General features: G+C 46.2%; 1 protein-coding gene across 1 annotated transcript; it reads right to left on the reverse strand.

The window, feature by feature from the left end:
• Nucleotides 1-7242: 7242 nt before the first annotated feature.
• Nucleotides 7243-7975, reverse strand: PMAIP1 (phorbol-12-myristate-13-acetate-induced protein 1). Its single transcript, XM_040090857.2, has 2 exons — nucleotides 7924-7975; nucleotides 7243-7626 (listed from the first exon to the last, which is right to left on the reverse strand). Exons 1-2 carry the CDS (start codon nucleotides 7973-7975, stop codon nucleotides 7427-7429), a joined length of 252 nt encoding a protein of 83 aa, XP_039946791.1. The 3' UTR covers nucleotides 7243-7426.
• Between the last annotated feature and the right edge of the window lie 13663 nt (nucleotides 7976-21638).

Below are 21638 nucleotides of genomic sequence, written 5' to 3' on the forward strand. Positions count from 1 at the left end.
GACTGAGCTGGAGGAAGGGTCTGGTGAGTTTGCGTTCATATCTACACTACAGGTTCACGTGGATTGCTCTCTGTTTGTCTGCTGGGTTGGGCACTTGGAGCAGCACTCCCATATGGCACAGGGCAGTGCTCACCTTTCCTTGGTGTAGCCACGATGTTCTCGTGCATCTTGTGCCAGGCCTGGCAAGCCTCACTATTTCCTCCTGTGCACAGTGCTGCCCAAAAGGGCCCCATGGGGTTTTGTGCAAGGGGAAGGAAGGCATTGCTCTCCTGTGCCAGGGGTGCAGAGGGCATTTCCCTCGTGCCCAGGTTTGTGCCCCAGAAGCCGCTGTGCTTGCTTTCGGTTTCCTTCTCTGGGTGCCACGTTGTGAGGTGCAAGCAAGCAAGTACCTCGTGAGGAGGGATAAACCCACAGCTTCTGCTGACTCATCCTGTGGGAAAGGCCAGTGTGGCTGGCTCCCAGTCTGCCCTCTCAGCGCGTGGACTCTTTCCTGGGCTGGAGGGGAAGAGGAGGAGTTTTGTGGTATACCAGTTTTCCATTTGCCTTGGGACCCATTTTTTCCCTATCCCTCTCCCTTGCACACAGCCATGATGATGAGGGATGCTGCAGAGTGTATGCTGTTGTGCAGTGAGACTGTGCTAGGCATAAAACAAGCAGATTGGGAAGGAGATGGATGAGAACCTGTGGGATGCTGTGTGCAGTCCTCTCAAGCTTGGGTCAGTGCATCTGTCTGCACCTGGAGCCTGGCTTCTCCCCCAGGGCAGCATGGGGAAAAGGAAGATAATTTCAGTCATGATTTCCTCTGCCTTTCCACTCCCCACTGCTGTCACCAGTGCTGGGCCAGCCCAGCTCCTCTCTTCTCTTCCACTGACTCCCCCATATCCATCTCCCTGTTTGTCCAGATTTCTCCAACACATGGCCAGAGCTGGGGTTAGCAGGGCTCAAACCTCCAAGCAGCCTGGCTCTTGTAAGATTAGTCTTGTATATCTTTAATTGAAATCTTAATTGCTGCAGTCAGTAGCTAGGTAAAGAGGAATACAAAAGCAAGAAGACACAGTGAACTTACCTGTAAATGGATTAGTACATTTATCCATCAAGACATGTGAAGTACTAGAAAATTTTTACTTCTCTTGGTTGTGAAATCCTTAGGGCATGGGCAAATGAGGAACTTGAAATGTGATTCTACCTAAAAAGTTCCATTTCATTTCTCTTTTTTTTTTTTACAGTTTTGCTACTCTCTTGTTCCCTGTTGACATCACTGAATGCTATCTGAATAAGGGTCTGTGATTCTGGTGTGTCTGTTCCTCCATCTCTATTTCCAGGAATGCATCAAAAGTGCCACTTTACCACATTTGATCAGAGGCTAATGGTCCCTGTCCCCAGGCAGGGATGCTATGACGGAGAGCTCTTGGGGAGAAGGTTCCCACAGGCCACCCTGGAATTGGTGGCTGGCCAGGAGCAGGGCAGATGGTGTCTGGGCATGACACCTATGAACACAGAGCAGCACGTCACTGCAATGAAAAGAGGAAGTAAAACCTTCCCAAACCATGGCCCTGGGCTGCACTTCCTGGTGCCCACAGCCCTGCAGGGTCAGCCACAGAGCCAGCCATGGCTGCACAGGTGATGTGTCCACCCTGCTACCTCTGTGCTGCCAGTCCCTGGCCCATGCCTTGCCTGGTGCTGGGAGATTTTTGGTCCAGCATTTTGGTGCTTGATTTTTTCCTTTCCATGAAATACTGAGTTGCATAACTGCTTTTGCAGCACTTTCTTCTTGTGTCCAGCAGTCCCATACCAATAGATGCCTGGGGAATGAATGATCTGCATTATCTACGACTGACTCCCTACCACTTCTGGTAAATGAGGTGTTTCTTCTTGTCATGAGCATGGCTGAAACCAGACAGCCTCCATCAGCCTTTAGTAAAAGCCCATTTTGGACTTTGTTTATAGGCAGAGCCAGTCATGACTTCCTCTTTCATGTAGCTGTGTTTCTTAAAGCGCTTGACCCAGCTAAAAGACTTCACAAAATAATAATGATTACAATAATGAAGTTGTTTTCCTTTAAAAAAAACCCCTCACTTTTAATGGTCTTATGAAAGAACATTTGATGCAAATAAACATTGTTCCCTAAAATAAGGGGTTGCCCTTCCATCCCACAGAGTGTAAAACTGTGACTAGTAGGGTATTTTGTGTCAGTCAGGGTATTTTCTGAAGTTAGTCAATATTAAATGCAGAATTTCCTGCCTTTCCACTGATTGTTCCATATGTGCTGGCCTCACCCCTCTGTGCAGCTGAATCAGTCTGATACCACTGCACTGAGCAAACAAGTTACCTGGTGCTGAAATTCCTTGGATTTTTCCCCACATACCGAAGCCATTTCCTTGAAGTGCTATGGTGGTGCTGGGGAATGTCCAGTGTCAAGCTGTTCTTGTCAAAAATTGCCTCCCTAATTCCTGATCCCGAGGCGGGCAGATATGAGTGTGGCCTCCTGCCTTTGTTGCGGCTTTGTCACATCCCTGTCAGGAGCACAAAGGGGAAGGTGGAAGCAGAATGCTGCCCTTAATTTCTGCCGTGCAGTAGGGGACTGTGGTCCCAACTGGGACCCGGGAGCCAAGGGAGGAAGTACCAGCATCTATTATTGTCCTTATTCAGGGGTACTGCTGAAAGTAACTGGGTTTTTTTGAGATTTGCAAGCTGGCCTGTCTACTACAAAAAGGTTCCATGCCCCTTCAAGTGATCACCATGTCATGGAGGAGCTGAGCCTCTGAACCTCTGAACCTCGTGGTGCTCCCACCAGCTTTTCATGGGGATGAGGGAATGACACCAAAGCCACCAAAGATGAAATGGCTGAAGATGAAATGCCTAAAACTGTTTTATTTTTGGTCACTGCCATTTCATGGGCTGTCTGCTGTTGCTAAAGGAATGACACCAACCTCCATGCTTTCAGAGGGCTGGTGAGAATTGCATTGCAGAGAGCCCACGCGTGAGAAGGCAGGGCAGCCTTGGTGTGGCCCGTTTATTACGCGGGCCAGAAAATGTCCTGACGCACTTGGGTGAGGACCCTTGTTTACAGCTGTAACAGTTTTGGGGACTATTGCTGACAGTCCCACCATCAGACAGTCACCTGCTTCAGGGGAAACCCTCCCAGACTGAAAGGCAATTGTATCCCCAGCTCTTCCTGTCTGGCCTCCTTACGCCTCCATGGATGCACATCATGCTCTCACACCCTCTTGTGTTAATGGGAGGAAAGTGATAAAGCTTAGTCCCATCCAGAAGTGTGTACTAAAAATAATGAACAGCATATGAGACATTGTTTTTCGGCTGATTTATAAAAACACCCCATGAGGGGAAGAGGAAGTATCTCCTTGTCTGCCACTTTGTTTGGGAAATACCACTTGTGCATCCAGTCTTGGGTGTGAAGGCATGAGCTGGCTGAGGGGGCCAGGCTGGTTTTCACCTAGGGGACAATGGTGCAAACACGACCCAGGGCTGCACTTATCCACCCAGAGGCTTTGGTAAATGGAGAGCGTTCTAGGGTGGCAGCTCTGACAGTTTGCTTCGCCAGGTGGGTTTGTTTTGGTTTTTTGATATCAGATGCTTGTGCGTGAGTCAAGTGCATTCAGATTGCGATGCCATGCCCCAGTGATAGGATTTTTTTTCCCCCCTGCTGTTTAGGGAGGAGCAGGTCACAAGCATCATGCTAGGTAGGTGACTGAACAGTACTCTGGAAGGATGGAAAGGGGCCAGACTCCACTTCACCTACTGGGAAACAGGTGAGAGTGTCTGAATATTTTCACAAGTCTGATGAGTCACACAAGTATGATTTGCTGGTGAAGCTTTGCAAAACCAGACCTCTGCAGCACCTGCAGAAGCACTTTTCACCAAGCTGATGGGCATTCTCAGGACTGATGCCCTCTTTTCACTGATGCCCTCTGAAGTAAAAATCTTCCAGGTTTCTGCTGGTGACTAAGTGGGAAAGAACAGGAAGTTGCATCTCTTCGGGTTTTTTTCTGGTTATTATAAACAAGAGCCTTTGCCCCAGAAGTTCTTAGTCCTCTTTGTTCTGGGAATGTGAGCTACAGGGATGGTGCTACTTGCCTGTGAAGCTGGAAAAAGCAGCACAATGAAGTGAGCAGGGAGCTTGCTGATGTGCTTGGTATAGCAGGGGGAGGACCTCAGGCTCTCCTCTGCACAGACACATCTTTGGGTCCTGGCTTTAGGGAAGAAGAATGTGCTCTGCACTATCCTTCTGCTATTCCCTTGTGATGAGCAGTGTCATTTCCCACTCCTCCCAAACTTCAGCTTCAAACTGTGGAGAAGGTAAAACTTTTCCTGACAAAATGCTGTATCCCTTCCTGTGTGCATCTTGGACAAAACCCTTAACTTGGATGTCTGTCCTTTACAAGGAACGCTCCTTTGCAAAGCTGCAGCTACTCTGGTAGAAGTAATGGACCCCCCAACACCACCCAAATATTTTGCAGCCAGTAGTTAACAGAAAGTTCTAGAATAGGTGTCTCATTTTGAAGTTCAAGGTCATGGTTATGTTTTGTTCCTCTTGAAGGCAGAAGGCAAAGTCTAATCTCCCAAAGCATATCTGCTGGCACTCTACTCTTGCCCTGGTGCTTTTGACCTGCTGACATGGAAGCAATTTGCATAATACAATCATGCTTTCACAATCCACAAAAGAAAACCTGAGTTATAGCAACTTTGTGACTCATTTTTCTTGTAAACACTTTGTATTTATTATCTAAGCAAGAATTCAAGATATACATGCATGAGGCATACAACAACACATCTGGCACACATCCAGAACAGGCCTTAAGGAAAACAAACTCACGCTGATGAAGTCATAAAGCAGATCCTTCACAGAAGTAACAAAAGAAATCTAGGGTGGACATCAGCAAGCGCTTGGTCATATACTGGCACTGAATTCTTCCATCTGTGCCTTTTTCCTGAGTTCCTGTTGAACACTACCATTCTTAACAATGCACAGAAACACCTGAAACATTTCAAAAACAGCAAATAGTCTTTGCATAACTATGCAGACAAATACTGTGCTAACACTAAACTTGGATATCCCCATGACAATCCATTTATGAGTATACTAGTTTTGTAATATTCGTTTTGCTACAGCCTGAAGAACCGGGTGGGCTCTACACATCCACACCTCATTTCCTCTTGACTTTGCAAGCAGCATTCATTGAACAGAACAGTTTTATTCACATACTTCTCAGCTACTAATGCAAATGCTAATGCTGAATTCTTCTGAGAGATCCAGACCGGCATGGTCATTGCTCAGTGTCCTTGATGAAGATTCCAAGACTCCACCAAGTGCAGGATATACAATAGCAACCCTTCTAATGAAGCTGGACTTGCCTTTGACGAAGTTTTGCCCAGCTGGATACAGTTCTATCCTGGGAGGTGGTGTTCTGCTGGTCTGAAAATGTTTGCATTTACTTTTTAGTACCTGAAAAGCTGACCTATGTACATGTCAGCAAAATACACTGCTTTGCAGTAGTAAGATAAATAACAACTATTCTTGAAACATTATGTTCTCCCTGAAAAAGTACTGGCTAGCTTAGAGGGGAAGGGAACCATGCACGTGGCTCAAGCCAAAAGCAAAGCTCCCTGTAACACTGCCGGGACAGATGGGGTTAAGTCTTCCATCTGGAAAGAAGGCAAAGTCAGTCAGCTTCTGCTCAGTGACAGAAGTCAGTGTCAATACATAACAGCCCCTGCACGGTCAGCAGTGAGAGTTGTATAATGACAATTTTGCAAAGGCAGATTAAGAAGAGATAACAGAAAAATAAATTATAAATACAAACAAAAATTCACCACAAGACAGGAGAAGACATAGTTCGAATTGACACAAATAGCGAACTGTAACTATACAGCCTTACAAAATGCAAATGTACTTATATACAAGGTTAGTTAAGAGAAGAAACTCTGACCAGTGACCTTAGAGGTAGCTATGGAGCAGCTTCAGCCTTTTTCTTGTTATCTTGGACCCATGGAAAATACTGTCTAGGAAGGAGCTTGGCATGAATTGACTAGCAAAGTTACTGTTTGCCTTGACAGCAACCAACATGTTTAATTCAGCATTTCTGAAGCCAACCAAAGGTAATATCCCCTCAGTGAGATGGGTCATTCCCACATAACCCCTCAGTGGAGACGGTGCATCACCCTCCATTGGATGTGCTGCAGTAGCTCCACCATTCTGGAACTGAAATGAGGACGCCATGAAATTAGATGGAAATAAAGTACAGTGCCCATAAGTATAATTAAACATTCAAAAATCTAAGGCTACTTTCTTGTACCGCTGAAAGCTCAGTTCTATTGATATTATTTCTTCAAAGAGAGGTAGTTGCTTTCTTTGAATAAATAACATTCTCAGCAAAACTTGAGAGTCAACTTTAGGATCTACTTCTATTGAAGTCATTTTTTTACTTATAAAGACACAGCAGAATTGTACTGTTATCAAGAAATTCTTTGTAATATTGAAAGAATCATTCCACAATTACCTCAATATCTGTGTTTGTGGAATATATATATTCAGATACATATCTTATATAATGCCAAAGTATGCTTCCCTCTCTGAAGCATGTTTTATTTCCTTTATCATCAGAAAATATTTTGCTGTCTTTTTGGTTTATATAATACCTTTTTATATTGAGCTTTGTCATGTTTTGAACATTTTTTCATACTGTGTTTTGAGATTAAACAAACAGCTTTCAATTAATAGTTCTGTTAAATACTCATGACATGCACTAGCAGTGCACACATTTATATTTTATGTATATGTATTATATATATAAACTTATGCTATATATTTATAATATAGACTAGAACTATGCAACACTGTGTTAATTCATAGAACTACAACTTTTAGTCTGCAATACAACATCCTGTAACAAATACCCTTTCAAGAAAGATAGTGGTTGTCTCTAATTTTAAGTCCCACTACCAGATCCCTGTCCAGCAGGATCCATACTTTGGAAAAGGGGAGCAGTCAAAAATCCAGTAACCCGCTTTTCCTGTGTGGTTTATGATCCCAAGTTCCAACATGCTGAGAAATTTTTTTTTTTTTTTTTTTTTTTTTGCTTCATCCTGGAGGTGGGCTGAACTCCTTGGTGAAACAGGCTATGGGACATGAGGACCAGAGGGTGACTGGGAAAACCAGGTTCCTGGAAGTGTTCTCAGACCATGGTGAAGGGCAAGTTCAGTCCTGCCCCAAATCTCCCCACGTCACAATCTTGCCCCAAGTCACCAGTTTAGTCGCACAGTTTAGGGTCTCTGCCCATCGTTGTCTATTTCCCACCCGCCATTTGTGCGCCAGTATTGCTGTAACGTTCTTCAGATAAATTATGTGATAGTCATCCTCCGGGGGCTACGGGCATCTAAGTACAACGCAGCGAGATTTGAGGTTTCTTCATCTCCCGCTGTCTGTGGAGCCTCTTCTTCCAAACCCACAAAGCCAACGTCCTCTTGCATTCCGCTGGCCGTGTCCGCGGGCAGCCCACGTTTCTGGGCAGAGCCACTTGGCGAGCAGGTTCAGGAACCTCTGCCGCAGGTGCCACCTGTCGCCGATGCGGGTCAGCTCCAGGGCGCACTCCGCCGCCGCCTCGCTCCCTGCGGAAACGCGCGTGGTTACCGCTTTAATGACATCCCCACAATACGCTACTTTTTGTCCAATTTTTTACTATTTCCTCATCGCGCAGCACACCCCACCCCGCACCCTCTGCCCCTACTCGCTGGGAGCGGCAGCTGCATCCCTCTCACCTCCACACGGGCGTCCGCAGCCGCCCCGGGCGCTGGCCGCCCACCCGGTGCTGGAGCCGGGCAGCAGCGCCCGGGCGCAGGACGGTGTGTCCCTGCCCCGTCCCGCCCCCGTTCCGTCCCCTACCCGTTCCCTTCACCCTCCGGTACCTGCAGGAGCGGCGGGCGGCCCGGCTTTGCTCAGGGTCCGGCCAGGCATCATCGCGGCGGCGGGGCTGGGCTCGGCGGGGCACGGGGCGCCCAGGCTGGGGGAGGCTCGGAACGGGGCACCGAGGTTCGGTTCGGCGGGGCACGGAGGGCCCCGGCTCGGCTCGGCGCCGAGAGCCCAGGCTCCTCTCGGGTCGGCGGTAGGAGCGCTTTGCAAACACAGGGGCGGAGCGCGGCGCTAAAAGCGGGAGTCCTGCGGGGATTTCCCTGCATCCTGACGTAGCGAAAAGGAGCGGGGATCCCGCCCCCCGCGCCCCGCGGGCAGGCGGTGGCGTGCCCGGGCGGCGCGGGGCCGCGACCGCGACACCGCCTACGCTGCGGGCCCGGAAAGGCATGGAGGGGAGCGCGGCGGGAGGAGATGGGGGGATGTGTGCGGGCAGACGAAGTGGAGGGACGAGGGGCGCAGTGCAGTTTCTGCAATGGCGTGACTCTGGCTGACACATGCCAGGACACATTTACCTGTGCCTGCTGTAGTTTTAGATCGTGCTTTTTTTAGAGACAAGAGGTGGAACAAAGTCACCCTCATGTGTCTGTAATTGTTGCACCATGTTGGGAGAGCTGCCAGTAATACCTGGATCTACCTCCTATCTCCTGTCTCAGAGAGAATTGATATTTCATATTGTGACACATGATGTGGACTTCTGCTTTTAGGGGAAAATGTAAACTGCTTGATGTAAAGAAAGCACAGATGGGTCACACATAACAAAGAACTGATTCGTGGCTGAAAGTTAGTAAACTACTACCTCTCCCATCAAAACACAACTTTAAGTATTGTAGTGTAATACAGACCCACAACAGGGTGTCGAGGACCTCCATTCTATGGGGTAGGAGCCTCTGAAGTCAAGTGTCCAGAAATGCTGGTGACTTTGAAGTTCCATTGAAAGGGGAATCATCGACCAGCTCAGTGCAGATAGCCTTTTCCCTGCTATTTCCCTGCTATGTGCCAAGAGTGATGGCACGCTTTAACGGCTGTTTTCCCTGCTGTGTAGGGAACCTCAGCCCCCTTGGTGCCCGACAGGAGGCAGGTGGCACAGTGGTGCTGCAGGGTTGGCATGTGGGGGGGGCAGTGGTACCAGCTCACAACAGGGCATTTCTCAGGGTGAGATATCTAAATGAAGGCTATAGCTAAATGAGGCTTTTGCAAGGCCCTTCCCAAAACAGTAAACCGGCTCTGTCAGCGCCACATAGTCCACCCTGTCAGATGGTCACCTGGTGTCAGAGCAGCTTAGGCTGGCCACAGAGAAGTTTCTGATGTTTTTGAGGGTGTATTGCCTTTGTCTCTCAGCTGGTATATAACCTGTAAGGCATGTGGGCTTATTTCCTTGACCCGATGTGTTTGGGGTCTCGTCAGTTGTATGAGCACACCAGCTAGTAACTCAGCTCTGTTCAGGCAGAGCTGGCCTTCAACAGTCATTCCTGTTACATAAGAAACTGTTTCTTCAGAGCAAGTTTGTTGGGTTTTAGGAGGTGGCAAGGCAGGTAAATAGGTCAGGAGGACGTCTGCCTGACACGTCATCCCTCGTGGAGGAGGTGTGGTGGTCTGCAGCATGTGATGCCTGGGGCTGCATCTCACAGCCGCAGTAACAGTTGCTCCACAAATCATGGAAGCCTCTGAATAAAGCCAGCACATTACTGAGCCCCCTCCCCTGCCCCGTGCCCCTCCTGTCCCACTCAGCGCTCAGCAGTGCCCAGTGCAGACCAAGTGCCCACAGAGTAAAGCCATGAGGTCATACTGGTCTCTTGTGCTGCTGGCACATGTGTGTGACTTTGCACATTTATTTTGCATGTTTAGACAGAGCCAGGTATGACCTGCGGCTTGTTCTTCTTTGTGAATCTGGAGACAGATCAAATACTTGGGCAAATTATTTAAATGACTCTTCCTCTAGTGAGGCCAAAACCAAACTAACCTCAATCCTGTCCTGCCCAGCAACACTTCCTCACCCTGAAGGCAGATAAGCTTAAAGGGCAGCTTGTCACTATATCCCTGCAGCCAAACAAAGAGATGGGTCCTTCTTTTGGGCATAGGTGGGAGAGATTCTTTCCTGTCAGGGCAGCTGGGCACAAGCCATTGGGATAGATGAGTTAAGGGTATTCATTTATTTTCTTTGTTTTGCTTTAAAATAGGGATAAAGGCAATAAAAATGGGGTAGTAGGTAATAGAGGATTCAAGGTAATACAGTAGGATAAAAGGCAGTAAAAAAGGGGACGCTTTAGTGTGCAAAATGGGTTAATAGACCAGCCTGTGGTCTCCTCCTTGCTACAGTTGGAGCCATGTATCTGAGTGCAGTAGTGTAATGCAGGGAGACCCACTGCTGTTTAAAGGGGAGTTGCCTCAAGTTCCAGATCTTTCCCACTTCCTAGCAGGGTTTTAATGGTGTGTGAGGGAGTTACTGAAGTGTAAATCACAGCTCTTTTTGGCGGGAACAGCACATGGTGGGACTGCTGCTAATTATAGGATTGTGCAACAGGGCTGAGCGAAGAGAGTTGATTGTGGTTTCAAAAGCCACCAGCGAGCTCTGATGTTTTCTTGTTTCGATTCCCCTAAATAAAGAAGTGTATCTGTGGGAAGCACAGACCCCTGGGAATCTGCTCTACCAGAGCAGCCACAAAAGTTGTTGCTTGCTGTGGCCACACTGAGCAGGACCACGGGTCACCAGATGGGCACAGCCATGGCAGGGAGCAGAGCAGCAGCCCAAGGAGCACTGTCCATCTGGAGCAGCTGCCCAGTTTATTTCTGCTTAATACCATTTAAAGTTATTGCAATTACACAGCTGAGAAGAGAAAATCCTCTCGAGATAACGTGCTCCAAGGTTTACCGGCATGTGGGTGATGTGGTTTTATCAAGAAGGAGTCATTAAAAGACAGCGTGTGACATATTCTCACCGCACATAACAAACAGGGCAGGCTTGCTGAAAGGAAATCGAATGTTGCAGAAACGAAATCAAGAGTGGGAGAAAAAGGAAACAAGGTGTTTTTTCTCTGAACTCAGTTATTTGTGCTGAATCATTTTCAAGCTGTTTCTGTGTTTCCCTCAAAGATCTTAAATAAATCTCTGGTACTGTTTCATCATTGGAGTTTATCTTCTCATCTTCCCAAGACAGGTGTTGACAGCTCTTGTGTTAACAGAGAAGCTGTTTGTTTTTCTGTCTCCCTTTTCCTGTTTCTGCAGACTGCAGAGTCAACAGTTCCTGTTGATCCTTTTGTGTCTCTGCACCCGACCAGGAAACTTGGCTCTATTGTCAGGAGTACAAACCAAGGTCATTTCAGGAAAGTGCAGTGGCATTTGGCTGTGGGCCATGCTGAGAGAGGATGATTTTTATTTGGCTGGGTTTTTAAAAATTTTCTTAAATCACTAATTCTCTGGTCTCCTCAGGCTGAGAATCCCTGATTCCCTCTAGGGATCTCTCTCACTGTTACAAGTGAAGCTTCCTAAATCCTCCAGCTTTAAACATTAATCTCAACCTTGCTTTTCAGGAAATGGCCTTGTTCTGTGTTAGTAATATTCTGGTGACAACTACAGTAAAGCTTTGGCCTCCAGCAGCTACTTCTGTGCTGCTGACACCTCCACTGTGGTGAGGGAAAAGATTAATGCAGCTTTTGGTAGTTAAGTGAAATACTCCAGCTAATTTGACTTTGATTTGACAATGTGATCCCATACCACCCAGGAAAGAAACTAGGGAGAGCTGCACGCCCACTGCTGGGATATAACTCCACTTGCACATATCTCGTGCTGTTTAAGTGTTATCTAATGCCCCCACAATTAATTCTTAGGCTTTCCATCCTATTCTGTTCTCTCTTTCCTGCTTCCCTTGAAAGCTGAAACATATAATTTTCCTAGTAAAAGGTGAACTGCATGGTTGCTCATATATTACAATGCTCTGTGACTGGCACCTTTTCATCTGTGACCACCTCTTTGCAAGGCAGGCAGCACTCATTCCTTACTAGCAAAACGCCCAAAAGATGACTCACATGTGTCTGATCTGGTGCCCGTCCAAGCCAGAATGGGCCAGCCAGTTTTCCTGCTGAGAGCAGTAGTATTTTGTTGAGGATGGGGTTAAATAGCAGAGACACTCCTTGATATAGCTGGAGTGTAAGAGAGTTTATATTGACTGAATGTTCTTTAATCAAGGAGTATTTGTAAGGAACATTTTTTGACAAAATTTGCCTGGTATTAGACTAAAATCAGATTTAAATTAGGTGGGGCAGATTATCTGGTGAGCTGAATTTTCTGTGAAAGCAAAAGGCAGAGCCCCTGTAGATGGCTCCTTTTAAGGTCATTCCTGATTCATCCCCTTGGTAGTCACCAAAAAGTTTTCTAGCTTTCCAAAAAGGTTGTAAGAGGTGGAAATATTCACTAGGTACTTATATACACTAGGTACTAGGTTTTTAACACCTGTGAAGTTGACAACACCCTCATAAAAGCCAGTCTTTATGACTGTTATCCAGAAGTAGGAGTTAGGAAAGTAAATATTGGTGCTGATCGCTGTTTATGAGGCTGGTATTTGCTGAAGAGCTCTCCTCCCTGTGTGTAGGTGTCTGTGCAAACGCCAGGCATAGTGTTAGCACAGCTGCACTATTACTGCTGGGTTTTTGCGAAGGTCCTCACTTGGATAGTGACTGCGGCTGTTTTCTGTCTTGCTATCTTTGCTGAGAATGTGAATGTGCTCCATTTCTGAAATTCTTCATTGCTTGCTGCTCTGCCAGATCTTTTTTGAGTTCTGGCTCCCTTGTTTTTCTGGTTCCCTTGTTTCCTGTGCCTCCCCCGCATTTTGTCATAATTTTTGTGTATAGGAAATGCAGCAAGTGTGGGGTTGGGAAAAAAAAAAAAAAGGGATATCCCAGTTGTGAGACAGTTGCTGCTCTGCTGGCATGCCACTGCCTTGCAGCTGAGGCAGCAACCTGGTAACCCCCACAAGGCTCATTATTGGTGACTTGCTGTGAATCAGTGAACTCTAACAGGAGAATTAGAGAATCCAAGTGAGTTTTTCTGGACACCAGCGTGGTGGTCTGGGATTTCCGGTGTAGCACAGAGCCAGCACCTCAGTGCTGCAGGGTTTCCCCTGTACCTTTCCAATGCTCTCCCTATGGGGCAAGGTGCTATTTTGGGGATTTTCAGACTATTGAGAACAATAATTTCTTTGAGATGGGTTTTGGAATTGCCTCTTTTGAACAATCTCTGTTTGGATAAAAAATTCCTTAACGCCCCTAAATCCCACAAAACAGACATGAAGTGGAAGAGGTTTTAAATGGAGCACCTGTCCTGTGAGTAAAGGCTGAGGGAGATGGGATTGTTCAGTCTGTAGCAGAGAAGGCTTAAGAGTGACCTAACTTTGACCTTCCAGTAGCTGAAGGGAGCTGACAAGAACAATGGAGAGGGACTTTTTATAAGGGCATGTAGTGACAGGACAAGGGGGAATGGCTTCAAACGGAAAGAGAGTGGGTTTAGATGAGATATCAGGAAGAAATTCATTGCTGTGAGGGTGGTGAGGCACTGGGACAGGCTGCCCAGAGAAACTGTGGATGCCATCCCTGGAAGTGTTCAAGAACAGGCTGAATGGGGTTATGAGCAACCTGGTCTGGTGGGAGGTGTTTCTCCTCATGGCAGAGGGGCTGGAACGAGATCTTTAAGGTCCCTTCCAAGCCAAGACTTTCTATGATTCTGTGATTTTCTGAACTTAGAGCAAAAGATAAAAAGATTTAATAAGAGAATACAGGGACTTAACCAAGGAAGAATCTTTTGTGAAACATTCTCTCTTGAAATTTTTAGGGCTTTAAAAAGTGTTTTGGTACTTCATTAACTCTAAAGATTAGAACTATACATTTGAAAAAATATAGGAACTCCTCTTCGAATTGCCAGTGAATTATGTGAATAAGCCATTATGTGCATCTGGTGCATCCTGGGGCCATGTCTTTGCCATAGCAAAGAAAAGAAAAGGAAAAAAAAAAAAAAAAAAGATAATATGATTTAGGTTTCACTTCAAGAATGTCTATTTAGGGAAAAAAAGGCATGGAACTATAGGAGCAGGTTCGTCCCCTACCCCAAACATGCACAACCTCCCCCCCTCCCCCCCCCACCCCCGACACGGGCTGCCATTATGTGTACATTTTAGGGGGTTGCAGTGAATTCTAGCAGCCTCCAGCCACCTGAACATTGCTGGGGGAGGCTGGACCATTTCCATTTCAGGATCTGCATGCTGCATTGTGGCAGTGTGAAACGTCTACACGAGACATCCCTTTGTGGACTGTGGTGGCAGGCAAGCGGCACAGGCTGAAGCTCTGTCTTGGTGAAAGCTGTCAGGGTGGCAACCAACTGTGAAGGCAGAGGGACCGCTTGACTCATCACTAGTCTGACAACAGATTTAGTTAAGAGAGTGCTGACAACATGCTACGTTGTGAAGTAGTTTCACTTTAAAACTTCGTGACTGATATCACTGAAATGAGCTCATTTCCTTTTTTATTTTTCATTTGCAGACACACAGAGGAGAAGGAGGGGGTGACTTTTGCTGCCTCTTCTGAACAGGAGACAAAAGCCTCCCAGGAGATGGGAAGTCCCCCACAGCTGCTCTGCGGACAAGCCCCAGGAGCATGAAGGGCTGCATGAAAAAATGTGTTGGTGGCAATGATCTTGCACAGAAATGGAAGGAAGCTTGTCCCTTCCTGTTAAAATGGAGCCCCTCTGGGTTCCCAGTACTTCTGTGAGTGACAGCAGCCCCCAGAGAAGAGAAGGAGATGATGGGAGTGGTTGGACACGGTTGCCAGATGCAGAGAGAAGTGCTGTCCTCCCTGCGTTCCTGTTACCATGCTGACCTAGCCATTGGATCAATCCACATCTTGGCTTTAGGAGATCCCTACTATGGGGAGCAGCTCCATGTAGCACCATCAGCTGCAGATCATAATCCCTGCTTTTCTAAGTGAGCCTCACATTTGAGATCCTGCTTCATTTTTTTTCCAGGTGACATCAGAGAATGCAAAACCAGCACAGAGCTGATTTTTGATATCCACACTTGCTCTGAACATGGGGACAACCTTCTGCTGTGCATCAAGAACCTTGTGTTGGGAGAGGTGTGTCTCCTGACAGCACACATGCTTTTGGCTGTGGTTGTGCTGCTGAGAGGTATTGGTTACCTCTCTGGTGTGAGAGGGAAAGCTGTGAGGGTGACCTTTGGCATTAAGAGTGCAAACAAAAAAATGAGAACTAACAAGTCTCCCTTCAAGGGTAAGGACATCGTGTTCTTCCTCACCAGAGACCTCTCTACAGATGCACCGGCTGACTCCAAAGAGTATAAAGGAGAAGTAAATAGGGGAAACAGAAAAAAGAGGGTTGCACTTAATAACAAAGTAATTTTTGTACTTTACAACCTGTTTACTATTCTCTGGACCCTATGTGCTATGGGAAAGACCTATGTCAGCTGCTCCATGTCTCCCTCATGAGTGTGGCTGCTGTGTGTGTGCCCTGTGCCACTCAGAAGGGCTGTCATCATTCCCAGCTGTTCCACATGTGCAGGAAAGGAGTGGAGGAGTGTGGATGGCCAGAATGAGAAAACAGAAGAGGGACAGTCTGACCAAGTGTGGAGGTTGTGTCCCACAGGCACAGGTGCAGGAAACTGACTTCAGGTGACAACATCTTGGGTTGCATCATGCTTTGTGGTCATGATGCCATCCTTCCTGCCTATTTCATCATCTTGTGGTGGGCTATGGTTTGCAACAGGGGAAAAAGCACATACAGGCTGTGAATGTGGAAGGAGCTCTCAATCTGCAAAGACACAGGAAGTCAGGTTTGTTTTGTTTTGTTTTGTTTTTGGTTTGGTTGTTGTTGTTGTTTTAAGGTTTTTTTGCCTTCCCCCCCCCCCTCCTCCCCCCTTGTTTCTTTTATCTGTTTTGGTTTTAATATAGGGCAATTTACTTGTCAAGTGTTTTCAGGCATCCAGCAGGAGAAAGGCTGCTGTGACCAGGCTGTACCTGTGGTTTTGGCAGAGCATGGTGGTGGAAAGGCAGAGGTGAAGGTAATTCTGTGCTGAGGAGGAGACAGAGGACCTTGGGGAAGGGATGAGCAATGGAGAAGCCTATCTGAAGTCCCAGGGTGTGGGACCAGTTAGCCTCGGGACTATCAATGAAATCATTGCACCCTGAGCTGCATGTTCCTGCTGCCCAGCAGAGGCCGCCTGAAGCATAAATCACAGTATATCTAGCACTGGTGGTGTCTGGGTCTCCAGACCAGGAGTTCACAGGCTCACAGAACTGCAGATCTGGGCAATAAAATTGGCAGTGATAGTGTCAAGTCTAAAAACCCAGAAGGCTCAGATGAGAAACACCCGCAGAAGTTTGGATGCTCAGTCAAATTAAATAACGTGAACTTTCGGGTTTGACTCAGGGCTGAACCACTATGAAAACCGCCTTTTTTGTGGTATCTCAGGAATTGTCAAAAATTGGAAAACTACATCATCCATCAAAACAACAAGTAAAATACCTTGTCTTTTAAAAGCCTCAGTTAAAAATGTCTTTGAATTGTACATGTGAAAACAGACTCACAAGAGCCATCAGTCAATGACCCATTGCAGTTCTGGGTAGCACAGAGAATCTCTAGAATCCCTCTTGGTGAATTTGTCCCCCAAATGATGAAGCATGTACAATAAGCAATGCACTGAATCTAGTGCTGGCATCTCTGACAATCATTGCATATATCCATGGTGTTCTTCACAGTGCTTGTTTCTGATTTTCTTCATGTCCCCAGTTTTTCCTTCCTTCAGTGGTTTTTTGTTGTTGTTGTTGTTGTTTGTTTGGGTGTTTTTTTTTTTTTTTTAGCTATTTTTTTTTAATTGTAATGTGTTTTGAATAGCAGTTTTTCTCCTCCTTCTAAATGATGTCATAACAACTAACCACATCCAAAAATTAAAGAAAAAAATTGAATTTAAACATATCTGATAAACAGGAACTGTGCTGGTCTTTAAATTTTGTTGTTGTTAGTTTTGGTCTAGCTAGCCTAGGTTGTAAGATATTGACACCAAATTGACATCATCATCATAATTATCATTGACTTCATTAATGTGTGGAAAATTATGCTACTAATTTACAGATAATTTATATCATAATGTTCGGAAATGTGAGATATACATAGCTGGAGCAATCAACAAAATGATACATTTCACCTGATACTTACAAGAGTTTAAAGGAATATCCCATTTTTTCACAGATGTGTAGACAAAGTGACCTGCAAACTGCAGCTTTCCCCCCTAAAACCAGGGAAAGAGTATTACTTCTCTTTCGTTAGTACAGGGTTCATTACTAGAAACAGATTGTAAACATCCTTAAGTGCAATTTCCTATATTCATTCTAATGTGACCCCACCTGGAAAGCTGCATCCAGTTGTGGGACCACCGCCATAATAAGGACATACACCTGTTGGAACAAGTCCGGAGAAGGTCAGGAAGATGACCCTGTGAAAACAGGTTGGGAGAATTGGGGTTCTTCAGTCTGGAGAAAAGAGGTTTCTGGGGAGATCTTCTAGCACCTTCCAGTACCTAAAAGGGCTACAAGAGAGCTGTGCAGGGGCATTTTACAAGGGCATGTAGTGATAAGACAGGGGATAATATCTTTTAACTGAAATAAAATAGGTTAGAGTAGACATTAGGAGGAAATTCTTTCTATGAGGGTGTCGAGGCACTGGCACAGGTTGCTCAGAGAAGCTGTGGGTGCCCCATCCCTGATGGTGCTCAGGGCCAGGTTGGATGGGGCTCAGAGCAACCTGATGAAAGGTGTCCCTACCAATGGCAGGGGGTTTGGAATAAGACGATCTTTAAAGTCCCTTCCAACCCAAACCATGCTACGATTCTATGAATTAATTTTTCAATTATTTTTTATATCATCCCAACAGTATATAACCCTATAAATTCAACAGGTTGTAAACCTAGTGCATGGGAAAAATGCAAACTGAGGAATGGAGCCATTGGCAGCCCGGAAAGGGAGCTTGTTCAGTGATCTTCCGTGATACCAATACTTTGGTGGTTACAGATTTCTCCAGGAGCAGAACATGGTGTGCTGTCCATAGAGCAAGAAAAAGGGCAGGTTTCATAAAAGCAGCACCTCTAGGTGTTGCAATTGTGTTACAGAAAGGTATTTTCTACCTGCTATTTTCTTTTTGTCTACTAAGCTCTCCTCCACAGTCCCAGGGGTTTGGTGCTAAGGCATGTTTCAGAGCAGAGTTTTTGGAGGGAGTGCTCAAGGCAGCCTGCTGCTGAAGTGCTGTGAGCTCAGCCATGAAGAGAGAGACTTTTTTTGTGCCCTTCTCTCAATAGCTAAGGTCATTCCAGCTGGATGCATCTGGCTGCTCTTCTATCTCCACCAACAACCAGTGTATGGTCACACCCAGTGGCAAGGCAAAAGCACTGTGTCTCACAGTGTCCTCGTAGGCAAACTCAGGCAGTGTGGACTGGATGAGTGGGCAGTGGCATGGATGGAGAACTGGCTGAATGGCAGATCCCAAGGAGTCATAATCAGTGGCAGAGGGTCTAGTTGGAGGCCTGTCACCCCAGTGGTGTCACTGAAGGTTCAGTACTGGGCCCAGCTGTTTGCCTTTCTCCTCAGCAGCTTGGAAGAAGGGGCAGAGGCCTCCTCAGGATGTTCGCTGATGACACAAAGCTGGGAGGAGTGGCTGATACCCCAGAGGGCTCTGCAGCCCTTCAGAGGGACCTTGGCAGGCTGGAGAGATGGGCAGAGAAGAATTGTCTGGAGTTCAACAAAGGCAAGCGCGGTGTCCTGCGCCTGGGAGAAACAACCCCGGTGCCTGTACGGGCTGGAGCCGACCTGCTGGAAAGCAGAAGGAGGAGGACCTGAGGGTCCTGCTGGACACCAAGCTGTCCGTGAGCCAGCAGTGCCCTTGTGGCCAGGAGGGCCAGCGGTGCCCTGGTGTGCAGGAGGAGAGGAGGAGAATTGCAGCAGGTTAGGGAGGTGATCGGCCCCTCTGCTCGGCCTAGGTGAGGCCTTGTCTGGAGTGCTGTCTCCAGATCTGGGCTCCTCAGTAAAAAAATGCATGATGCTCCTGAAGCAGGCCCACTGGAGGATGACAAAAGTGATTAAGGGACTGGAGCAGCTCTCTTACAAGGAAAGGCTGAGCGAGCTGGGCCTGTTCAGCCTCTAGAAGAGATAACAGAGGGGGCCTCACCAATGTCTGTCAGTGTCTGCAGGGAGGGGTCAGAGCATGGACCAGGCTCTGCTCAGTGGTGCTGAGCAATAGGACATGAGGCAATGGGCAGAAACTGATGCATGGAAAGCTCTACCTGAACATGAGGAAAAACCACTGTGGGGGTTACTGCACGTTGGAACAGATGCCCAGAGAGGTTGTGTAGTCACCCTCGCTATATTAAAGATATTAAAGAACACTCTGGGTGCAGTCCTTGGCAGTGTGCTCTAGAGCAGGGAAGTTGGACTGCATGGGCCCGTGTGGTCCTTTCCAACCTGACCCATTCTGTGATTCTGTGAAATGTGATGGAAGAAAATTCCCAATGTGAATTGAAGAGTATTATTTGACAATAATGTTACTGGAATGGAGGGTTAAAGTCTCTGTGTTCTCTGGGATATTTGGGTCAATACATTTTCTTGTGGTTGCAAAGTGTTTAAGTGCATGCTGTGGGCTTGAGGGAGAATCAGCACAGCACACATTAAGCATTGCCAGGCAGGGGCAGCTCAAACCCATGCCTGTAATGGTGGCTATGGGACATCTGAGAAAGAACATGCTTGGATCACCGAAAACAAAATGGGCATGAAGTAATACTCTCTTGTGTTATTCTGCTGGTTTCTGGCAACCTAGAAAAATAAGGACTCCTTTATTCAGACAATGCATTTAAAAGCTACCTATTAAATAAATATAATTATATTGAATCCTACAAGAGGAAGTTTTCTTCTGAACCCATTTGCACGTTTGACTTGGACACTACTGTTTGGCAGTGGAGCTAAATTCTGCACAGGAGTTAGCGAGCTGCAGCCTGGTTACCCCAGCTCTGATTTATCACCTAATTGTTTTTTTCTAGCTCTGCCAGTATTACTCATTTCTAATTTGCATCATTTGCAAGACACGTGAGCTGGACAACTGTAGTAAACTTTCAGAAATCCAGGAACAATGAGATATGTTCACAGAAATAAACCTAGGCCAAGCCTTCTCTGTCTCTGAGGATGTTTGGTTAATCTATTTAATTTATGTCCATTGGCATGGAAAATCAGCTGATGGAAGGGCCCCTTTAAGAACAGAACTGAGAAAAGCTTTTTTTGCAAAGGAGGAAAGCAGTCATCAAAACTTGTCTATGTAATTATGGACTATACAGATCTTATATTTACTGAAACAGAGGAAATGAAGCAACTTCAAACTACATGTTTAAAATATGCTTCAGCCAATACTCAGCACAATTAAAATCTATCTTCATTTCTCTTGTTTTGGCCTTAATTAATGTTTCCACAGTTCAGTAATCTCTGGTAGAGAGAAAAGGGTAAGAAGCCTCTCCACAACCCCTTTTAATAGTGTTTCTCTGATGGTTTAGCACTGAATTATCAGGAATCCTTACTTCTATGTGTAGACTAGTGGAAGACAATGTTAGTGATGGGGAAAGTGCATCTTTTTGAAAGAGTAAAATTTAGGAATTTCAGAGGGATGACAATCTTTACATATTTAGAGTTGATGAAGCACACATATGAACAGGACCATGGGGAAAGCTGCACTCAATTAAGACCACTAAACTATGTTCTCAGAGAGTCTTAAAATGTAAAACCTGGGAGGAAAAAAGGAAAAGAAGAAAAGGACTCCAAGGACTCCTTATGGGAATCGTTATATTTGCCTCTCTCCCTCCTACAGACACCAGAGGAGTAGCCACTTCTCATCGTGCTGGGTCATAAGATCTGCTCATTACTTAATTGGTAGATAGTGTGCTAGAAAGTTTGCTTTTGTTTAATGTTGATACTTTCTACTCTCTGTTGTGTCATGGAGCTTTAGCCTAACCACAGCCTCTCAGTGGAAATCCCCAACAGGTAATATTTTCTCTTTCCCTTATTTCTTTGGCATTTATTTTACAAAACATGTATGGGAGTTGGTTTTTTTTCAAACCATTGGTGCAGAAGACAAAAATTGAAGGAGAGGCCACCCCAGGGAAGGACATAATCATCAGATAAATAATTGTACCTCTTCCCTAAGTTCTTATCTCTGGCCCACAGAGTTGGGAACTGAGCCAGGCCCATGGCATGGTGACAAGCATGCATGAGTAGGGGATGGAATATATAATCTTCTTTGTTACCTCAGTATAACAACCCAGTTACCCAGTTTAACACTTCCATCAACTGATTGCTATCCTTTCCCCCAGTACTGGGTCCTGGACTTAAAATACTGCTGTCTATCCTCAAAAAGCTGCTCCAGTGGGACACCTGCATGACCACAGTAGTTTGGCCCTCTTTCAGCGTCTCTTCCTTCTCTGCTGTTGGCTTGCAGATCTGTCAAATAGAATCCACATTTGTACAATAACAGGCAGTGGAGTGAAGATGCACTGAGAGGTCCCACCCCTCTGTGTGTGTGTGTGCCCAGAGGGGATAAACACTCTTGCTTGCTCAGAGAAGTGGATTCCCCTCCACGGTGGCTTCTGCCACCTGCCACAGGAAAGTGAAATAATCACAGGAACTCTCAG

The sequence above is a fragment of the Hirundo rustica genome, chromosome Z, assembly GCF_015227805.2.
Source record: "Hirundo rustica isolate bHirRus1 chromosome Z, bHirRus1.pri.v3, whole genome shotgun sequence".
NCBI classification, from domain to species: domain Eukaryota; kingdom Metazoa; phylum Chordata; class Aves; order Passeriformes; family Hirundinidae; genus Hirundo; species Hirundo rustica.